Source organism: Dipodomys merriami, unplaced genomic scaffold (assembly GCF_024711535.1).
Source record: "Dipodomys merriami isolate MVZ:Mamm:240054 unplaced genomic scaffold, mDipMer1.0.p SCAF_22, whole genome shotgun sequence".
NCBI classification, from domain to species: domain Eukaryota; kingdom Metazoa; phylum Chordata; class Mammalia; order Rodentia; family Heteromyidae; genus Dipodomys; species Dipodomys merriami.
In genome coordinates this window covers 12818037-12837827 of record NW_027203604.1, presented here as the reverse complement: position 1 = coordinate 12837827, position 19791 = coordinate 12818037, and the positions used below count along the sequence as shown (strand labels likewise).

At 40.8% G+C, this 19791-nt stretch overlaps 1 protein-coding gene across 4 annotated transcripts in view; it reads right to left on the bottom strand.

Annotated features, from left to right (window-relative positions):
* Window positions 1–19791, bottom strand: part of Shc3 (SHC adaptor protein 3) — a 246843-nt gene that overhangs the window by 77261 nt on the left and 149791 nt on the right. For all 4 annotated transcript variants that reach the window (XM_070033347.1, XM_070033346.1, XM_070033349.1 and 1 more), the window contains one exon: window positions 18048–18118. In XM_070033347.1, coding sequence (XP_069889448.1) covers window positions 18048–18118 — 71 coding nt within the window. The remainder of the gene's footprint in view (window positions 1–18047; window positions 18119–19791) is intronic.

Below are 19791 nucleotides of genomic sequence, written 5' to 3'. Positions count from 1 at the left end.
AAATGTGCTTGGTCACGAATGTCATGGTTGCCATGAGTAAAATACAACCTTAAGGAGAACAGGAAGCAGATGTCACCTTAATGAAGTTTGCCGTGCTCAATGTGATCCAATTCCCAACTATTACAGCTATGAATAGAAGTCACTATAGCTATGAAGGTGTCTGAACAGAGGGAAATGGAAACATGAAGACCTAGGGCTGAGGCTCAAAGAGGCCAGCACAGGAAGATGTGTGAGGAGATCAACAGTAGGTAACCTGGTGCAGCTATGCTACTATGGAGGTGTTGGCCAACTGCTTGATAAGCAGAGGGTATTAGGAGGAACTCACCTGCGGAGTGGGTAGCCATCACTGTTTCCAGCCCATTGTGAACCAAATTGTAGAGTAGGGAAGTATGTGACTGGATAGCATGTAGAGTTTGTGTATGAAGATGGGAGTAGGAATAATGAGAGGAAAGGTGAGCTGGAGAGGCTCAGAGCCAGAAAGGGGTTCTGAGGGACCAGCTGAGGAGTGTGGGCCCAGTGTGATATGATGTGGTGCATAGGAAGCCTAAAGTTCAAAGGAGTGTAGGTGGAAGGAAGAACTGAGGGAGCCAGGAATCTCAGTGCTGCTTTCTGGAGAAGACGCTGTCCAAGGTGCTGATGGCATTGTGCTGCACTCCGGGCTGGTCTCTTATCAGAGAATAAAACTCCCTTGGAAAGAGAGAGCAAGAGCAAGAGCAAGAAGAGAGAACAAAGAAGGGAGAAAGGAAGAAGGAAGAAGGAAAGGGATAGAGCTGGTGTTTTTTACTTATATGAGCACCAAGCCTACTATGAGGGTCCAACCTTTGATTTTACCTAAACCTAACTATCTCTTAGAAGATGAACACTCAAATACCACCAAATTTAATGTATAAAATTTGGAGAAACACAAACATTCAATCTATAACAAGGACCAAATATACCTTCCCAACACTTAGATCTGAGCTCATGACTATGTACTTGTGTCCTCCTTGGCTTTCCACTGAACGTGGGCAAGAACACATGTCTCTGAACATGGTATGTGGGGGTCCTTCACAAGTCAGTTCTGTTCATTGCTCTTTTATTATTCAAATCTCCCAGGTCTCTGTTTCCACCTCAATCTTTTCATGCCTTCCAACCTGGGCACTCAGTCTTCTTATTTTATGGCAGGAGAAACCTTACTTTCTCCCGAAAAAGGAGCCCCTGCTCCTAAACCCAAAACCAGCAGCCCAGAAGGGCAGTTTGAGTTGAGAGAACATATGCAAGAGACTTCTTAAGGAAATAGTCCTCGGAGAAACTGCTAAGAGTGAGGACCAGGAAGGGAAAGAATTCAGGCAAAGGTGGATTGCAGGTTACGAGATGCTTTCATTTTCAAAGGAGTAATAAGTTCACAGAGGAAAATGAGCTACCTTGGCACTCACTAACATTTCCTCATTCTTGGATATCTCACGTTGGTACTAGGATTTTGAAAACTTGCATATTGTAAATGTGGGTTGTAATTCACATTAAGCTAACATGTTTGAAAATAAATAAATAAATCTTTGTGTTGCACAAGTTCGAACCATGAACCCTTGACTAGACAACTAGTTTCTGTCTTCTGGGTTGTTTTCCTTCTAAAATGGCATCTAAGCCATTTAGCAGGTTTCCATTAGCCAGGCCAGTTAGGCCAGACAGCTCCCACTGCCCTGGAATCTCTAAGGCACTGAGAAATTGCAATGTCCTCACAAAGCCTTTCTCCACAGGATATGGCAGGTGCAGGGCCATGAGTCTCAGAGATTGCTAAAATAGGTCAGACAGGAGGATTTCAAATGCAGCTCTGATGAGCTGATCCAAGCCACACAGACATGATGTCAGGGGTTTAATGGGTTTGTTTTGTTTTGTTTTGTTTTGTGTGCCGATCCTAGGGCTTGAGCACAGGGCCCCGGCTCTGTCCTTTAGCTCTAATGCTCAAGTCTAGCACTGCACCACTTGAGCCACAGCTTTACTTCCAACTCTTTGCTGGTTAATTAGAGATAAGAGTCTCATGGACTTTCCTGCTTAGTCTGGCTTCGAACCATGATCCTCAGATCTCAGCCTCCTGCGTAGCTAGGTTTACAGGCATGAGCCGCCAGTGCCCAGCTCTCATCCAGTTCTGTTTAACTCAGCTCCACATGGGGCTTTCTCATGGGTACCAACCTTCACACAGCAGTGCTGAACTGTCCCCAAAGATACATGCCAATGTTTCAAAAATAAAGGACACTTAGCCGGGTGCCAGTGGCTCACGCCTGTAACCCTCGCTACTCAGGAGGCTGAGATCCGAGGATTGCTGTTCAAAGCCAGGAAAAGTCTGTGAGACCCTTATCTCTAATTTACCACCAGAAAACCAGAGGTAGCGCTGTGGCTCAAGTGGTACAGCACTCACCTTGAGCCGAAGACCTGAAGGATAACACCCAGGCCCAGAGTTCAAGCCCCACAATGGACAAAAATTAATTAATTAATTAATTTAAAAGAAAAAAGAACTGAGGATTTCCCACAAGGCCTGAGTGTGCTTCACCATCCCCTGGTAAGAAGCAGAGTCAGGAGCATCCTCAGTAAAGACCCCTGGGGTCCCTGAACCACATTCCCAGTCTTGAAGCAAGGGGCTTCTGCCTCATTACCTAGACCTCAGCCCATACAAGGGATAGCAAGAAATCCTACCTAAGAGGATAAAATGGCACCATCTACAAATATCTTCAACTTCTAAACATTAATATTGCACTAGTCAACTATGAATGTTATCATCAATATCCAAATAAAAGCTGTTTTTGCACATCCTCCTTCAGAACTGAGAAAGTGAGGGGATGGAAAGTTGGGGGAGAGAAAGAATACTGATATTTCATACAGACCATACCTTCTGATTCATTCCAGACATGGTCTCAAGAAACACATGGACTCTAGCATGCGCGCATGTGTGTGCGTGCATGTGTGTGTGTGTGTGTGTGTGTGTGTGTGTGTGTGTGTGTGTGTGTGTATGCTTGGAGAGAGAGGGAGAAAGAGAAGAAGAGGAAGAGGAGGAAGAAGAAAATGAGGGAAGAAGAAAAGAGGAAGGGAGGGGAAAAGAGGGGATGGGGGAAGGGGAAGAGGGGAAAGAGGGGAAGGGAGGAAATCTAGTAGTTAATTCTGGCCCCCAGCACTAATATATCCACAAAAAGACCATATGTTGATCCATTCAAGACATTATGGTCTCAAGAAAAATGATCTCTAAAAAAGTTCTAGGAAACAAGTACATCATTTGTAATCAGAAGCTACTGAAAGTTAATATTTTGGGACTTTATTCACAGTTATTACTACTACTACTACTATTATTATTATTATTATTATTATTATTATTATTATTATGTGCCAAAGACAATGCTGAAAGAGAGGTTCTGGGTTCCTACATCCTATAGCTGCACTTTCAGTGGCCCACTTGGCTCACCTCCTGAATAGATAGGATTATAGGAAGCTACTCAGGAGACCGAGATTTAAGGAGATTTAACGAGACTGGGCTGGCTGTTCTAGAAACTATAATGGAGCTTTATCCAATGTGGCCCCAAGTGAGCACTACACTTTGTTGACTGCCTATCAATTGTAAAAGGCTAGGAAACTGATTTCTACTCATAACATCTGAACAGATCAGAAGGAATGGCAATGGCAATGTATATACAAAACCTAAGACTGAATTCATACAGGAAGGTGATTACTTTGTATTACATTGAAGAAGAAAACAAAGAGCTGGGTACTGGTAGCTTACACCTGTAATCCTAGCCACTCAAGAGGCTGAAATCTGAGGACCACAGTTTGAAGCCAGCATGAACAGGAAAGTCCATAGACTTATTTCCAATTAACCACTACAGAAGCTGGAAATGGAACTATGGCTCAAGTGGTAGAATATTAGCCTTGAGCAAAAGAGTACAGGGTCAGTGCTCAGGCCCTCAGTTCAAACCCCAGGATTGGGACCAAACAAGAAAAGAAGGAAGGAAGGAAGGAAGGAAGGAAGGAAGGAAGGAAGGAAGGAAGGAAGGAAGGAAGGAAGGAAGGAAGAAAGGAAGGAAGGAAGGAAGGAAGGGAAGGAAGGAAAGAAGGGAGAGAGAGAAAGAGAAAGAAAAGAGGAAGGAAGAAAGAACAAACACAAGGTATAAGATTTTGTAAGAAATATGATTGCAAATTTATGGAAAATTCCACCTCCACTTTCACATAGCTATGCTTTCTAAAATTTTTTCTATTGAATATGTATGTGCTTCTTTAAAAATATTTTTATTGCTATTATAAAGGTGATGTACAGAGAGGTTACAGTTACATAAGTCAGGTAAAGAATACATTTCTTTTTGGACAATGTTACCCCTTCCTTTATTTTCTACCAGTTTTTCCCTCCTGTCCCTACCCACAAGTTGTATAGTTAATTTTCAACCTAGCATCTAGCCAGTACCATTGCTACATTTGTTAACCCTTGACCCTTCATTTCTATGCCCCCTGTATGTGTTTCTTTTACATGAAATAAGATTTATTTTTTAAATGGGGAGGTTAGTGTACATTAGTGCTTTTTTTTTTTTTGGTTGGTTGTAGGGCTTGGACTCTAATCCTGGGTGCTGTCCCTGAGCTCTTCAGCTCAAGACTAGCACTCTACCATTTGAGCCACAGCACCACTTCTAGCTTTTTTTTCTGTGTATATGGTACTGAGGAATAGAACCCGGGGCTTCATGCATGCTAGGCATGTACTCTACCACTAGGCTACATTCCCAGCACTGCACCAGTGTTTTCCATCCCCAGGAGGACCTTGGCAAAGTCTGGGGGCAATTTTGGTTGTCACAATGTTAGGTGGCATGCTCCTGGCATCGAGTGCCTGTATGTTTGGAATCAGCTGACCATCCCCAAATGCACAGAGAAGCTGGCCCCTAGGCCCACCATGGCCAGGCTGAAGCCTCAGAGGCAGGCCTGTTGCTCCGCCCCACAAGGGCCCTACCTACAGTCCTTGGATACCAGGAACACCAGGCTATAGGCTGTGTGATCCAAGGCCCCTTCCTTATTACCTAGGCATCTCACAGATCCTTGGAAGGGGAAAGGATTAAGAAAGAATGTAGGTGGGATGAGCCTTTGGGAATGCCCAAGGCTGGACACCAATGTAGACTTCTTGTCCTATGGGAGGCCAGGACATGGCTTTGATAGCTGCTCTGGGGTTATGTGCAGACAGGCATCCAGATGAGGCAATTTCTACAGGACTCTGGTCTTGAGGCACTGTAGAACATTTTAATGAGGCAGAAGAAAACAAGATAAGGGATGATGAAAGCATCCTAAATGTTCCACGGAGATGGTCTGATGTTAAAAGGAATGCACAGCATCCCAGGCTCATTTCTACAGTGGATGCTTCTTAAAGCAGGTGCTCAAGCCCCTGGGACAGTTATGTCAGAAGCTGCACCAGAGGAGGCTCCACAGCATGAGGCCACCAGCCAGCTCTGGGCACCACACGCAGTGTGCAGACATGAGGCCCATGCACTATCTCAGTAGTGGAACACTTACTCAGCTGTGCAAGGCCCCGGGTGGAGGGGGGTAGGAGGGGGTGTGATGAGTGTACAGAGAAGCAGACAGATAATAGATGATAATAAGGTAGAAAGACAGATAACAGATAAGATTTAATTTTTTAAAAAAAGACTACAAGCCATAAAGGGGGCAGACTCATGCTCATCCAACAATATGTACTTCTTTTAGTTAATATCTTAAGTAGTAAGGTGCATTAGCTAAATGATAAGAAATTTCTGATTGGTTAATTGAGTTTACTTTTACTTCAAAAGAAGTGATGAGCTCCTCACCTTTAAGTTATCCAACAAGTCTCCAATGTAGTAGTTGTAGTCAAAAGTAGTCAATGGAAACTGGATAAAATATACCAAACCATTGGGCCAAACAAAGGAAGCCATGTGTTCTAAACTAAGTAACTGTAGCACATGGAGATGTACTGGGTTTCATTAAAGGTCCCATGGACAGAAAGGAGGAAATAATGACTTAATAACTTTGTTTTCTTTCCAAGTAGTCTCCTCACTGGTGCTCCTAGCAATGTGTTTTCTCTGCTGCCTCACTTTGTTATTTCTCTGGACTTCTAAAAAACATAAGATTTCATCAATTGTTAGCTGAGCACCTACTAGGCACTGATTGATGTGCTTCTCATAGGGTTTTCCAGGGAACCTCAAAAGGAAACTCAAACCTCACATTGACAAAGTCATTGGGCTTGATCCAATTTCATTTAGATGCTTTAGACTTAGTTCTTCCTCAGTAAAAAAAAAAAAAAATATCCAAAGAGATTAATGAGAAAATTGTTATGACTCTAAGGAAGAAGAGAGAAATTCAACCCATGGGATGAATTCTATCAAAAATGCTCATGGTTGAATTCTGTCTACCTAGAAAAAAATTATACCATCTTAACTAAATGATCCAAGTAGATATCACTAATATCAGGTCAAGATGGCACCATGGACCAACTCAGATGGTGCTTTGAGATGGACACAAGTTTGGTTGGGGGTGTAGTTTAGTTCTACATCTACCTGGTACACACAAGGCCTTGGGTTCCATCCCAAGCATCAACCCCCCCCACCCCCCCCCCCACACACACCCAAGCAAAAAGTCAGTCACTCCTGGCTCGCATCTGTGATCCTAGCAACTCAGGAGGCTGAAATCCAGAGGATGATGGTTTGAAGCTATCCCAGGTTGAAAAGTTTGCAAGATTCCATCTCCAAAACCAGCAGCAAAAAGGAGGAATAGAGGTATAGCTCAGATGGTAGAGAACAAGCCATGCTTGCATACTGAGTGAGCAAGCTGAACAAGCAAGAGGCCTCCAGTTCAAAACCTCCCAGCACTGGCAAAATAATAACAACAATAGCAGCAGCAGCTATTGCAATAACTGATGGCATTTGGATAACTATGGTCTAAATATGTAAGAAAATATTATTAGTGTCAGGAAGCACACAGACAGGTAATATTATGCTTTAGCATGATCACAACTTATTCTCAAATGGTTCAAAAATTTTAGAGATTTTAGGCAGTTTATTTTAACATGTAGGATTCCTTTGTCCTATTTGGGTATCTTTTCTACTAGTTTGAAGTCATAAAAGTTCATAAGTGCAAAAATACAAATAAAAATTTAACAATAAATTAGAAAATAAAACTTTGTAAAATGCACAGGGAAAAATTTAAAAAGCCATATTTAATCAAATCAGAAAGGCAAGCGATTGCAGTATGGATCATATTTTATATTCTGTAACTAATGAAAAACAATGGAGACAATATCTTCTCATCACTTAGAATGTTTCTTTATACTTTAGAGAACTCTTCTGGATTTACTGATGCCTAGATTTTTGTTACACGTCACTTCTGCATACTTAAAAACAAATAGGGTTACAATATATTTTTTCAAATTTGCTGAGTGAACACTTCTCAATCACTTGGAGATTCACAATTGTTAATATTTTTGCTATTTTATGTAGTATCACTCTTAGTTTTTTCTGTCTGGTTTTTGTTTTTATTTGTTTAATCGTGTCAATACTAGAGCCTGAACTCAGGGCCTCCCTCATATGCTCAGCTTTTCTATCAAGGCTAGTGCTCTACCACCTGAGCTCTACTTCCAGCTTTTGATGGTCAATTGGAGATAAGAGTCACACAGACTTTCCTAAACTGGCTTGCTTCAACTCTCGAGCCTCGGATGAACCATGGGTGCCTCCATCTTCAAACAATCAGGAGTGTATGTGAGGGCTGGGGAATGGAGCTCAGTGGTAGAGTACTTTCCTGGTATTTGCAAAGGCCTTGCATTGGATCCCCTGCTCTATAAAGAAAAAAAGAATGTAGGTGAAACAGCAACTTTTCAAAAGAATGTTCTGTGAGTGTTTTCAGCATTTTCTTCCAAACCGCTGAAGCTATCTATGTCTCTCCTTTGGTGAGCTATTTTTCAAATCAAATACCCATTCTAAAAGTTGGTTTCTTTCATCATCATCATCATCATCATCATCATCATCATCATCATCATCATCATCATCATCATCATCATCATCGCCAGCATGGGGTTTGAACTCAGCCTCAAGCTTGTTCGCTTTGTTTGGTCAGCTTGCTAGAATTATTGGTGTGACCCACCAGTACCCAGCTTGTCTCTTTTTTAAAAAAAATTGTAATTCAAGATTTCATGCTATATTCTTGGCACAAGTCTTTGATCATATGTAAGTTTTAAAAATATTTTGCCTAATCCATGGTTTTTTTCTTTTGTTTAACTATATATCAAGGAGGAAAGTTCTAGTTTTGATCAAGGCAACTTGTCACTTATTTTACTTTTGTGATTGGGATTTTAATTGTCCTTTATAGTGTATTGGTGTTTACCTAGTTCTAGGTCACAAAAACATTCTCTCACATTTTATTGCAGAGGTCAAGAAATTTCAGTATTTGCCTTTAGGTTTATTATTCAGTTGAAACTTCTTGTATATGATCTGAGGTACAAATGGAAGTTTTTTGTTTTTGTTTTTGTTATTCTTGGGGTTTGCATATATACCACGGTCCCAGCAGCAGTTGCTAAAGACTGTCATGTCCCAATAAGTTATCTTGGTAGGTGGTCAAAAAAGAATGGACTGCCCTCTGCAGGAGTGCTTTTGATCCGTTCATCTGTATGTCTGTCCTGCTGGCTTTATCCTGCATTGGTTACTATAACTACAATGTGAGTTCTCTCTCTAATGCTTTGCAGAATTATTTTGTTTATTCTAGGTCCTTTATTTTTATATGACCATTGTGAATTTCTATGGAACTCTCATTACAACTTGGATTGGAAATGGGCTAATCTGGAAAGATCCGAAATTGTAACAATGCCAAATCATCCGGGTAGTTCAGGATTTTTCTATTTATTTATGCTATCTCAATAAAGTTTACCAATACCAGAGCTAGAAATTTATATGTATTTTGTTAGATGTTTTTGCATATGTGTGCCAGTAATGGGGCTTTAGCTTGGAGCCAGGAAACTCTCTCCTAGCTTTTTTGAAACAAGGCTGGTGCTCTACCATTTGAATCCTCACTTTCAGTCTTTTTGGTGGTTGATTGAAGAAAAGGGTCTCATGGACTCTTCCTGCCTAGGATGGCTTCTAACCACAATCCTCAGATCTCAGCCTCCTGAATAGCTAGGACCTATAGGTGTGAGCCACCAGCATGCAGTCACATTTTCTTAAATTTAACTTGAACTGTTTTATGTTTCTCATGCAATTGTATGGTCTCTGATAAATTTCATTTACATTTACATTTCATAGACATTTATTTAATGAGCTTGTACTTTGTAGTGCTGCTGAACTCACGGCTAATTCTAGTAACTTCTATGCAGCTCAACAGTGATCTTCTATGTGGATGATCACATCATCGGTAAGCAAAGGGAGCTTTATTTCTTCTTGTCCAACTTTGTATGGCCTATGTTTTTTTCTTGCTTTACTGCATGGACTAGGTTCTCTAGTTCAATGTTAGTAGGAGTGGTAAAAATAGACATCTATACCTTACTCCAAATCTTCAGAGGGAAAATATTGTTTGAACCGTTATGCTGTTGACTGTAGGTTTTAATGGCTACTCTGTTATTAGACTAAAGTTTTGTTCTCTTCTTAGTATTTTGACAGTTTTTAATCAAGAATGTCTGCTGAGTACTGGTACTAGGGCTTGAACTCAGGGCCTGGGAACTGAACTTACTTTTTTGTTCAAGGTTGGTACTCTACCATTTGAACCTCAGCTCCACTTCAGTCTTTTTGTTGGTTAGAGATAAGAGCCTCACAGCCTTTCCTGCTTGAGCTGGCTTCAGGCTATCTCAGACTCCTGAGTAGATAGGATTATAGGCACGGGCCATTAGCTTGTCTATTGAGTTTTGTCAGACTTTTCTGCATTTCTGGGGTTTTCCATACAAGTTTTGGTCTTCAATCTTCAGATACAAAAATTTACATTAATGGAATTTTTATAACACTGAACTAACTTAACAACCTTTGGGAAACACATCCAGACTGTGATGTATTTTAAACATCTGATGTACAGATGGAACCAATTTGTAAAACCTTCTCTGGGTATTTTCTCTAACTTTTTTCTAAGTCCAGTGTCATTGAGTTCCACAGCTCTTGAAGTGGTCTAAAGGATGACAGAGCTTGAGGAGGGAAGACACAGTTAACAATGATTCTGACTCAAGAAATGATTCAGTATATTTGGATTCTGAATTTAAAGAAGCTCTCAGAACACCTTTTTTTTTTATATAATGGTTATATTTTTCTTCTTAACAGATGTCCAAGTGCTATAATGACATAAATTCATGTCATTATAATAATCCAAAATAGTTTTTTCAATACACAAAAATTGATTCCAAGTGCTATAAAAAAAAGTTTCGTGTCAGCTTTTAATAGGCACTGTTCTTTTTTTAGTGGTTATAAAATAATGAAGTGTTTTACAGTAGATGGTATTTTAGGATAGATGACAAATGGTCTGTGTCTTTTAATGTCCAATTCAATGAGCAAGGAGGTAAAATTCTCCAGGTAGTCTGAATTCAGACTACATGTTCTTGTAGCTTGGAGAAAAAGAAGTAACTATGTCTATGGCTGAAAATTTAGGCTTGAGGATGTGGACCAAGAACCATGAAAACATACAAGGAAACATAAGACAGAGGTATGAGTACTATGTTTGGAAGGAAATTCTGGATAGATCAAGCAAGAACTTGTGTGTGTGTGTGTGTGTGTGTGTGTGTGTGTGTGTGTGTGTGTGTGTGTGTGTGTGTGTGTGTGTGTGTGTGTGTGTGTGTGCTTGAATACTCAAGGACTTTGTGGGGGGAGGGGAGGACTTGAATTCAGGGACTAGGCATTGTCCTTTAGCTTTTTTGCTAGTCTGGATCTCTTACTATTTGAGCTACAGCTCTCCTTCTGGCTTTTGGGTGGTTAATTAGAGATAAGAGTCTCATGGATTTTCCTACTTGGGCTGGCTTCAAACCAAGATCCGCAGATCTCAATCTCTTAAATAGCTAGGATTATAGATGTGAACCACTGGTGCCTGGCAGGCAAGAGGAGACAAAGTGACACCTAGGTTTTGAGTCTATGAATGTACGTAGATGCGATTACAGTTAAGATCTCAGAGGAGAGGTGAGTTGAACTCAATATGGAGCTGGAGATGAGACAGGAGTAAATAAACAGAACAGGTGCAGGACTGAGGAATTAACAGGTAACTGGTCCCAGGAAACATATGTCCTGAAGGCACTGGTATAAACAGGCCCAGGCTTGAAGAAATTCACACTGGGGGCACAGATCAGTAACTCATCACCTGGAAGTGCTTTTTTTTTAAAAAACAATGAGATTACTAATGTAGAGAAGGTAGAATTAAAATTCAACTGCTGATCTTAGCCCTCATCTGTTAGGCTTTTCATGTGCTAGACAAGAAGTTAAATGTTCAATTTTAGATATCAATACGTTCTCAACCCTCGGAAGAAGTACCATTATGATTTGTATTGTATAGACGGAAACCGCCATGTAAGGAACTTATGTCATGTGCACAAAGTCATCCAGCTGGAAAGCTACACAGCCCAGACCAAACTGAAGATAATCTGGCTCCAAACTGTCTCTGATAAGAGCAAAGGGATCCTTCTGCAATGATATTTTGGGACTACGTGAGCTCAGAGACAGAAAAGGAGCAGTCAGAGAGGTACATTGTGACACAAATGTGCTTCTGGCATGAGGATTATAAATACGCATCATGCCAGATGGTCTCTACAGAGAGTATGGGAATGCATGCCACAACTCGCTGTATGGATTCTATTTAAACCATTCCCAGCCACCAAGACATCTATGTTCTCCATTTTTAAAATTTCTGGATGAATGGGATCGGTTAAAGAAAAATAAATAAATGGATTTATTTGCAAAGTTGTGGTATCATAAAAGGTAGTTGCACATGGTTCCACAGTTAAAAAGAGAATTTTAGAACAATGGTCCTCAAAGTGGGGTACGAGGACAGTATCAGCATTCCCAGTAAATTTCTCAGAAATCAAATTCCCATGCTCTACCTCAGACCTTCTAAATAAAAAAGTAAGGGTGGGAGACTCGGCAATTCCTATTGAAACAAGTTGAAATACTCAGTTGATTGTGATGGCTACAATTTTGAGAACCACTTCTCTAAAAAGTAAAATGGTACATGTATAAACATTCAGTGTTTGGGGACCAGCCCCAGAGATCCTATAGAGCACAGACCATCACTGTGGTATTAGCAGGTTTCAGGGTTCTTTAAATAAAATGCACTCCAGACTTTTCTTCTGGTGCTGCGTGGCAGAGAAAAAATGGACATTCTTTGCTCCTTGTTGTCATCTATACAGATGATTGTGTGTTTATTTTCCTTTTCCCCATGATTGAAGGCAAGCTCTTGTACTTCATTTTCAAGGTATAAACAGTGACTACACAGTGTCTAAACAGAGTCTAAACACTGCCACAGCCGTGTTCCATAAGTATTTGTTGAATGAATGAATGCTGTGCTCTGTGCAGTGCCTGAGACACCAGTGGTGATTTCATACTTGCCCATCTCTCTCCCGTCACTCTTTGTCACTAGCACCAAGAGTGTCACAGAAAGACATATTCAATAATATTTGTGATGGCGAAAATGAATGTCCATCCCCAGATGTTTTCAATAACTTCAGCTACCTGTAATCAAACTCATCTTTCATCCAATTAGGATAGAAAGGTCCTGGATTAATCGGGTTGATATGAATAAGTAATAATTTCATTAATTAGTATTTGATAGTATCAAATGTAGACATCTATAAAGAGACAAGCAAACCAAAGTTTATGATCATGAGCCTATCTGCTTTGTTGAGCACCTATGATGTGCCAGGTAGAGCTCCAGCCCTTGACAGGTCTTAGTTCTAAATTTCTCAATAGCATAGAAGTTACATCGCTGTTCTCTGGACAGGGATCCACCATATAGGAATGGATCACGTTGGTGAAGCACTTGGATTTCTATGGGTTAGATCTGAGATGGTACCCTGAATCCATTACCTCCTCCATCAGATAAGGAAGCTGAAGAGCCCATGTTGCTAGGCTTTCCTCAGAGAAGGAAGAAGCTTATTCTCCAGACACCGGACCCAGACAGTGGGCAGAAGGGTCTCCACCGAAAAAACTCAATTCAAAGTCCCAGACGTGGGAAGCAAAGACCTGGTGCTTCATGTTTTCAGCCAGTGCTGTCCTCTGGCAGCCCTGGCCATTGTGAGAAATCTGGACAGTCCCTTCAATAAGGCCCTACTCCTTCAAGTCCCTGCTGGCCACCATCCTCTGGTGGTGGCTTCTCTTGCTTTCTCAGTCAGCTCAGGGTAGCACTGAACTGCCAGAATTGTTCTTCACCATTGAGAGGAGGCAATCAGTAGGAAGATGCCCCAGCTTCTAGTCTCTTACTCATTCCTTCAGAGGGCCCCCAGGATTGAGCCCACAGGGGATCCTGCTCAAAGGCTGGGGTGACTGTTCTTCTTTCCTGCTTTGTGTGTCCTTCTCACTGTGGCTCTCTAGATAACCTCCCTCACAACCTCTTCCCATCTCCTCTCAGACTACTGGAGGAAGAAAGGGAGAGATGCAGATTAAGTCCCATGTACCTACACGTCTGACTAAGGAAATGCCTTCTGGATTCCTAGCCGCTGCCCACAGCTGGACATATGTTTCTATAGTGATATCTTGCTTATCCTCACAAATAGAAATAAATCTAGAGCTGGGCAGTGATGAGTCACATAAGCAATCTTAGATACTCCGAAGCTTAGAGTTGAGGATTGTGGTTCAAAGCCAGCCAGGAAGAAAAGTCTGAGATTTTTCTTCTCTCCATTTAACCATCAAAAAGCTGGTTCAAGTGGTAGAGAGCTACCTTGAGAAAAAAAAAAAGCTTAGAAACAGCATCCAGGCCCTGAGTTCAAGTTTCAGTACTAGCGTACAAAAAATTATATGTACTATGTGGAAATTGAACTGTGTGCAACTTGTGGACAAGAATAAGAAGGAAAAGTGGGGGAAAGTGAAGAAAGAGGTGACATTGTCCAAAAAGAAATGTACTCATTACCCAACTTATGAAACACTAACCCCTGTGTACAATATCTTAATAATAACAATAAAATTATATTAAAATTGCACTTGGGGTAAATATAAATAAAACTACTAACACTCCTCAGTACAGCTGAAGGACTGAACACATAGAATAGAGTGTCCCTGGGCAGGACAGAGCCCATGATCTTTTGCCCCAGGGCTTTCCTTATTTCCTAATATCAGTGAGGTTCAGGTTGATTTTCCATGGGTTCAGACTGGCCCTGTGGGACTTTGAAGAGTAAATCCAACCCCCCTTCCCCCCAAAATGGATTTTCCAGGCGGTGGTAGCTTACGCCTGTAATTCTAGCTACTCAAATGAGTGAGATTTGAGGATCACAGTTCAAAGCCAGCCCAGGCAGGAAAGTCTGTGGGAATCTTATTTCCAATCAACCACCAAAATACTGAAAGTGGTGCTGTGGTTCAAATGGTAGAGCACTAGCCTTGAGGAGAAGAGCTCAGGGACAGCACCCAGGCCCAGAGTTCAAGCCCCACGACTGACAAAAAAAAAGAAAAGAAAAGAACTATTAGGGCCCTGTGAGACTACAGAAGACTTTCTAGAAGTGGTCTGCTCACATTCCAGATATCCTGTGCCTGACAGGAAAGCCCAGTCCATTGTCTCTGTTTTATGCCCCCTTGGGAGAGAATTTTTAAACTTAGATACTCCCTCCTCTGAGAAATTTTCAGAGATTCACCCTGGCCCATAAGGACCTTCTTCCAGGTTTCCAAAATACTTTTCTCATGGCTGCCATGATGGTATGCTCTATTGCCTTTCTGCTATGAGCCCTGTTCCTGGTTTCCTAGATACCTATGTCAGGTATCCCTGTGCTTGGCATAATCTTACATGTAAATACCTATGAAGAAGGCATGAGACTACAAAAGTTCTCTAGCAGAGGTTAAGATTGGAGTAAGAACGTAGAAGTGAGTATGATTCCAAAGCCAGATGCATGTACAGTGATTTAAAAAACTTTATTTTTCCCCCAGATGCTAGGGCTTGAACTCAGGGCCTGGGCACTGTCCCTGAGCCTCTTTGTGTGCAAGGCTAGCACTCTACCACTTGAGCCACAGCTCCACTTCTGGATTTTTCTGAGTAGTTTATTGGAGATGTCTCACAGACTTTCCTGCCTGGACTGGCTTCAAACCACCATCATCAGATCGCAGCCTCTGAGTAGCTAGGATTACAGCTGTAAGCCACTACCACCAGGCTCTTACAAGTGAATTTTTTCCCCATAAGAAGACAAATCTGTGAAAATACAATGGCTCCCTAGCCTCCATGCCTTACTGCTTTGAACAGCTATAAGAAGCTTGGGCTCAGAAGCTAGGAGCTGGGTGGCTCACAATTGTCATCCTAGTTACTCAGGAGACTAAGATCTGAGGATCATGGTTCAAAGCCAGCCTAGTTAGGAAATGCTGTGACACTCTTATTTCCAATTAACAATCAAAAAAAGCAAAGCTTGGGCTCAAAGTATCTTGCAAATGAGCATATTCAAACTGAGCCCTTAAAGCTCAAACCCAAAGCCAGCCATTTTGAGCTACCCAAATGCATGAAGGCAAAGAGATGCAATTCACACTGGTGCTCTCCTTCCTCAAAGAAGCTATAAAAATCAATCCCTTCCCTTTCCTGACATATCTATGTCAGGAAATCCACGTGAGAGCTGTTTATTTTGTAGTATGACATCTGGAATTACATAGGCAACTGCTCTACTTGTAAAGATCAGATCTACAGGTAAGATTCCTTTTCAGATCTAAGGAAGGCTGTGAGCAAAAGCCAGCTTTGTTTTCTATAGCATGGGCCAGGTTACTCTTGTAACTGCAGAGGACTTCCTTTAGAGGCTAATTTGTCAAAATGTTTTCTTTGAATGTTCTGGAATAATTAACTACACTAAGAAATATTCCACACAGTAAAGATGAACCAAGAGACAAAAAGTATCATGAAGACAAGCAAACATACCTTCCAAATGTCTACTGAAAATTCAGGCATTAGTGGCTGGAACCTGTCATCTTAGCTGAAATCTAAGGATTGTGCTTCAAAGCCAGCCTAAGCAGGAAAGTCCATGAGATTCTTATTTCTAATGACCAGAAAACCAGACATGGAGGTGTGGCTCAAATGGTAGAATTCCAGTCTTGAGTGAACAAGCAAAGGGACAGCATCTAAGCCTTGAGTTCAAGCTCTAGTAACAGCCTATGCATGCAGATGTGTGGACATGTGTGCACGAGTGAGCACATGTGTGTGCACACATGTATGCGCGCACGTGCACACACACACATACACACACAGAGAGAGTCTAATGAAACCCAAGGCAATTCTGGTGTCATTTGAATTCAAAACCAAGTTTTCTAAGTCTGTGAGGCATACTCCACGTGCCCGATCATATACTGCTTCACTTTCTCACAAATCTAATGAAATGATGCTGGACTGAGACATCCAACATCCAAATCCACCAATGTCTGTCTCACCTGTTTTCTTCTACAATGTTATTATTGCTTTTGTCCAGCTAAGTTATAGTTCAGAGATCTCCAAGAAAGGAATACAAGAGTTATTCACTTGTTCGCCTCTTTCCCACCCACCACTACATGATAAAAACAACACTTAGTCTATGTCCCTTAAGTGCACCTCAGTCCTTTGCATGTGGATCTTTCTCCTCAACACTGGGAAGCTGAGCTTAGCAGACAGCACAGCTTGCCTGAGAGGACACAGGTGCATAGCTAGCAGCAGAGACCAATAACTATATCAGATTTTAAGTGACATGAAATCACCACAGAAGTTCTGGGATATGCAAAGGAATTCAGTTAAAATCGACTAAAACACTACCACATAGGAGAATATGATTAATGCATGCATTGCACACACATCCATGTACACATGAAGCATTGGCCACTTCATTGCACCCATGTGCCCTATTCACAAGTACCATGAATAAATGCTTAACCAAAGAAACATTCCAGCTTTGCTTCTCATTGCTCTCATTTCAAAAGACCATTCTTTTGCCATTGAAAGTTTCACAAACCATTTTCTACAACTTTGAGGAGATGGACTTCTTACAAGTGTAGACCAATAGTGTTAGAATGTTCTTAACCACATGTCATGAATTGCTTTTTGAAAAGAGAAAAATCAACTCTTAACCATGACCTTCTCCAGTGAGGAGAAAAGAGGTATTATTATGGTACTTAGCACATTGCTTAGAAGATAATTACAACATATAATTACTTTCTGGGAAATTGCTCTACCACTGAGCTACATCCTGAGCCCAATAATTGCTTTCTAACTCAAAGATATGCAATACAGTGATTTGAATAAGGTGTACATGAGGCATTTTCTGACCAAAGCAGACGAAACTTCTTGGCCACAGAAAAACATCTATTTCACAGATTCTGTCCTCATTCTCTAGAAAGTGATAGAAACTGGTATCTTTTTTCTAATTGCCTGAACTTTACTAGTCTATGAATAAACTCTACTACAAACAATGCTTATATGCTGACCTTTGAGAAGTTTACAATCCAGTTATTACTGAAGAGTATGTATAAACTGTTCAAAATCATTAACAAATAATTGGCATGTTTTCCTAAATTATCTACTTCAATGAATATTTCCACTTTCAACTGTACGCAGTTCATTCTTGAGGCTTACCATTGAGAATTCTCTCGACATCTTGAGATTCCTTTTTAAGAAGAACACGGTGCAGTACATTTTAGAATGTCAATCTCATATTAGAGTTCCCTATGTAAACAACGGACATAAACATTGAGGTTGTTCCATACTTCTATGAGTTAATTAAACAAATTACAGTGGAAGGGTTGTTTCCTACGTGGCGATCTTGTCATGTTCACAAAGGTGAACTAGATGTCATGTATCACAAAGATGAACTAGCACACGAACCTGTTAAGACACTGCAAGTCCTGACTCACCACCAGTCTCAATTGCTAGATTGAAAAACTCTGAGATCGTTCTTTTCTGAGGCAAAATCATAGAAGTCCATTTTTATGAAGGCTTACCTGGTAATTTGTGTTCTTGTACTGAAGTCAAGAGACCTCATTGAGCGCAGAACTTCAATGCACCCCAAGTACTGCAAGGGGAAGAAATGAAAATCATGAACCCAGGGAACTGAAATGAGAAAAACATTCTTAATTACAAGGGCATTTTTGGAAGCAATGGACTCTTTTCTTTTCTTTTCTTTTCTTTTTGGCCAGGGCTAGGGCTTGAAATTAGGGCCTGGGTGCTGTCTCATAGCTTTTTTTTCTCAAGCCTGGTGCTGTACAACTTGAGCCACACTTCAACCTCCAGCTTTTTAGTGATTAATTGGAGATAAGAGTCTCACAGACTTTCCTACTAAGGCTGGCTTTGAACCAAGATGCCCAGACCTCAGTCTCCTAAATACTGGGAATACAAGTATGATCTACTAGCACCCAGCTTAATGTACATTTCTTTCTTTTTTATTTATTTTTGTGCTGATCCTGGGGCTTAAACTCAGGGCCTAGCACTGTCCCTGAGCATTCTTAATTTAATTTATTTTTGCCAGCCCTGGGGCTTGAACTCAGGGCTTCAGCACTGTCCTTAAGCTTCTTTTGTTAAAGGCTAGCACTCTACTACTTGAACCACAGTGCCACTTCCAGCTCTTTCTGTTTATTTGGTACTTAGGAATCAAACCCAAGGCTTCATGGATTCTAGTCAAGCACTCTTCTACTAAGCCACATTCCCAGCCCTCCCTGAGCATTTTCTTGTTGTTGTTCTGGTTTGTTTGTTTGTTTTTGTTTTGTTTTTGCTCAAAGCTACCACTTGCTCTACCACTTAAGCCATACCTCTACTTCCAGCTCTTTGTTGGTAAGTTGGAGAGTAGAGTCACAGGGACTTCCCTGCCTCAGTTGGCTTTGAATTGGGATCCTTAGATCTCAACATTCTGAGTAGCTAAGATTATAGGCATGAGCCACCCAGATTTGCTTAACGTGCATTTCTTAAATCAAATTTTAAGTCTAAGTTCCATGGTAAGGTTTGTTCATATCTATAAGAGAATATTTAGAGTTCTTAAATTGTCACTACATTTGTTTTTTTTTTTTTTTGAAACAAGGTATCACTATATAGCTTCAGGCTCACCTTAAATTCATAGTCTTTCTTGCCTTAGCCGCCCAAGTGTTGGGATTACAATCATGTGCTAACACACATGGTTTCGCTTGAATTTTCTAAAGCCTACTAGTATTTTACTTTGATGAACACTTTATTGAGGAGCAACTTATACATCACAAATAACAGAAATTGTAAATGTTTAACCAAATGCTATTTCAACACATTTAACATAAAATTACCACCCAGATCTCAACATCATAATTTTAGTTCATGTCTCTTCTAAAGATGTATAAAGAAGGCCCAAGACCAGTGGCTTACACCTGTAGTCCTAACTACTCAGGAGGCTGAGGTCTAAGGATTTTGGTTTGAGGCCAACCGGGACAAGAAAGTCCTTGAATCTTATCTCTAGTTAACCATCAAAAAACTGGAGGTGGGGCTGTGGTTCAAATGATAGAGTGCTAGCCATAAGCAAAAGAGCTCAGGGACAGCACCCAGGCCCTGAATTCAAGTCCCAGGACTGGTACTGAAAAAGAAATTTAAAAGCAGAATGAAAATACAGAATGACTCATGCTTTCTTTAATATTAAACTTTACTATCTAACAAATACATTGTGAAACTATGAAAAATCTACTTTAGCTTACCAGAAAGCCTTCTTATACATTATTTGCCATATATTTT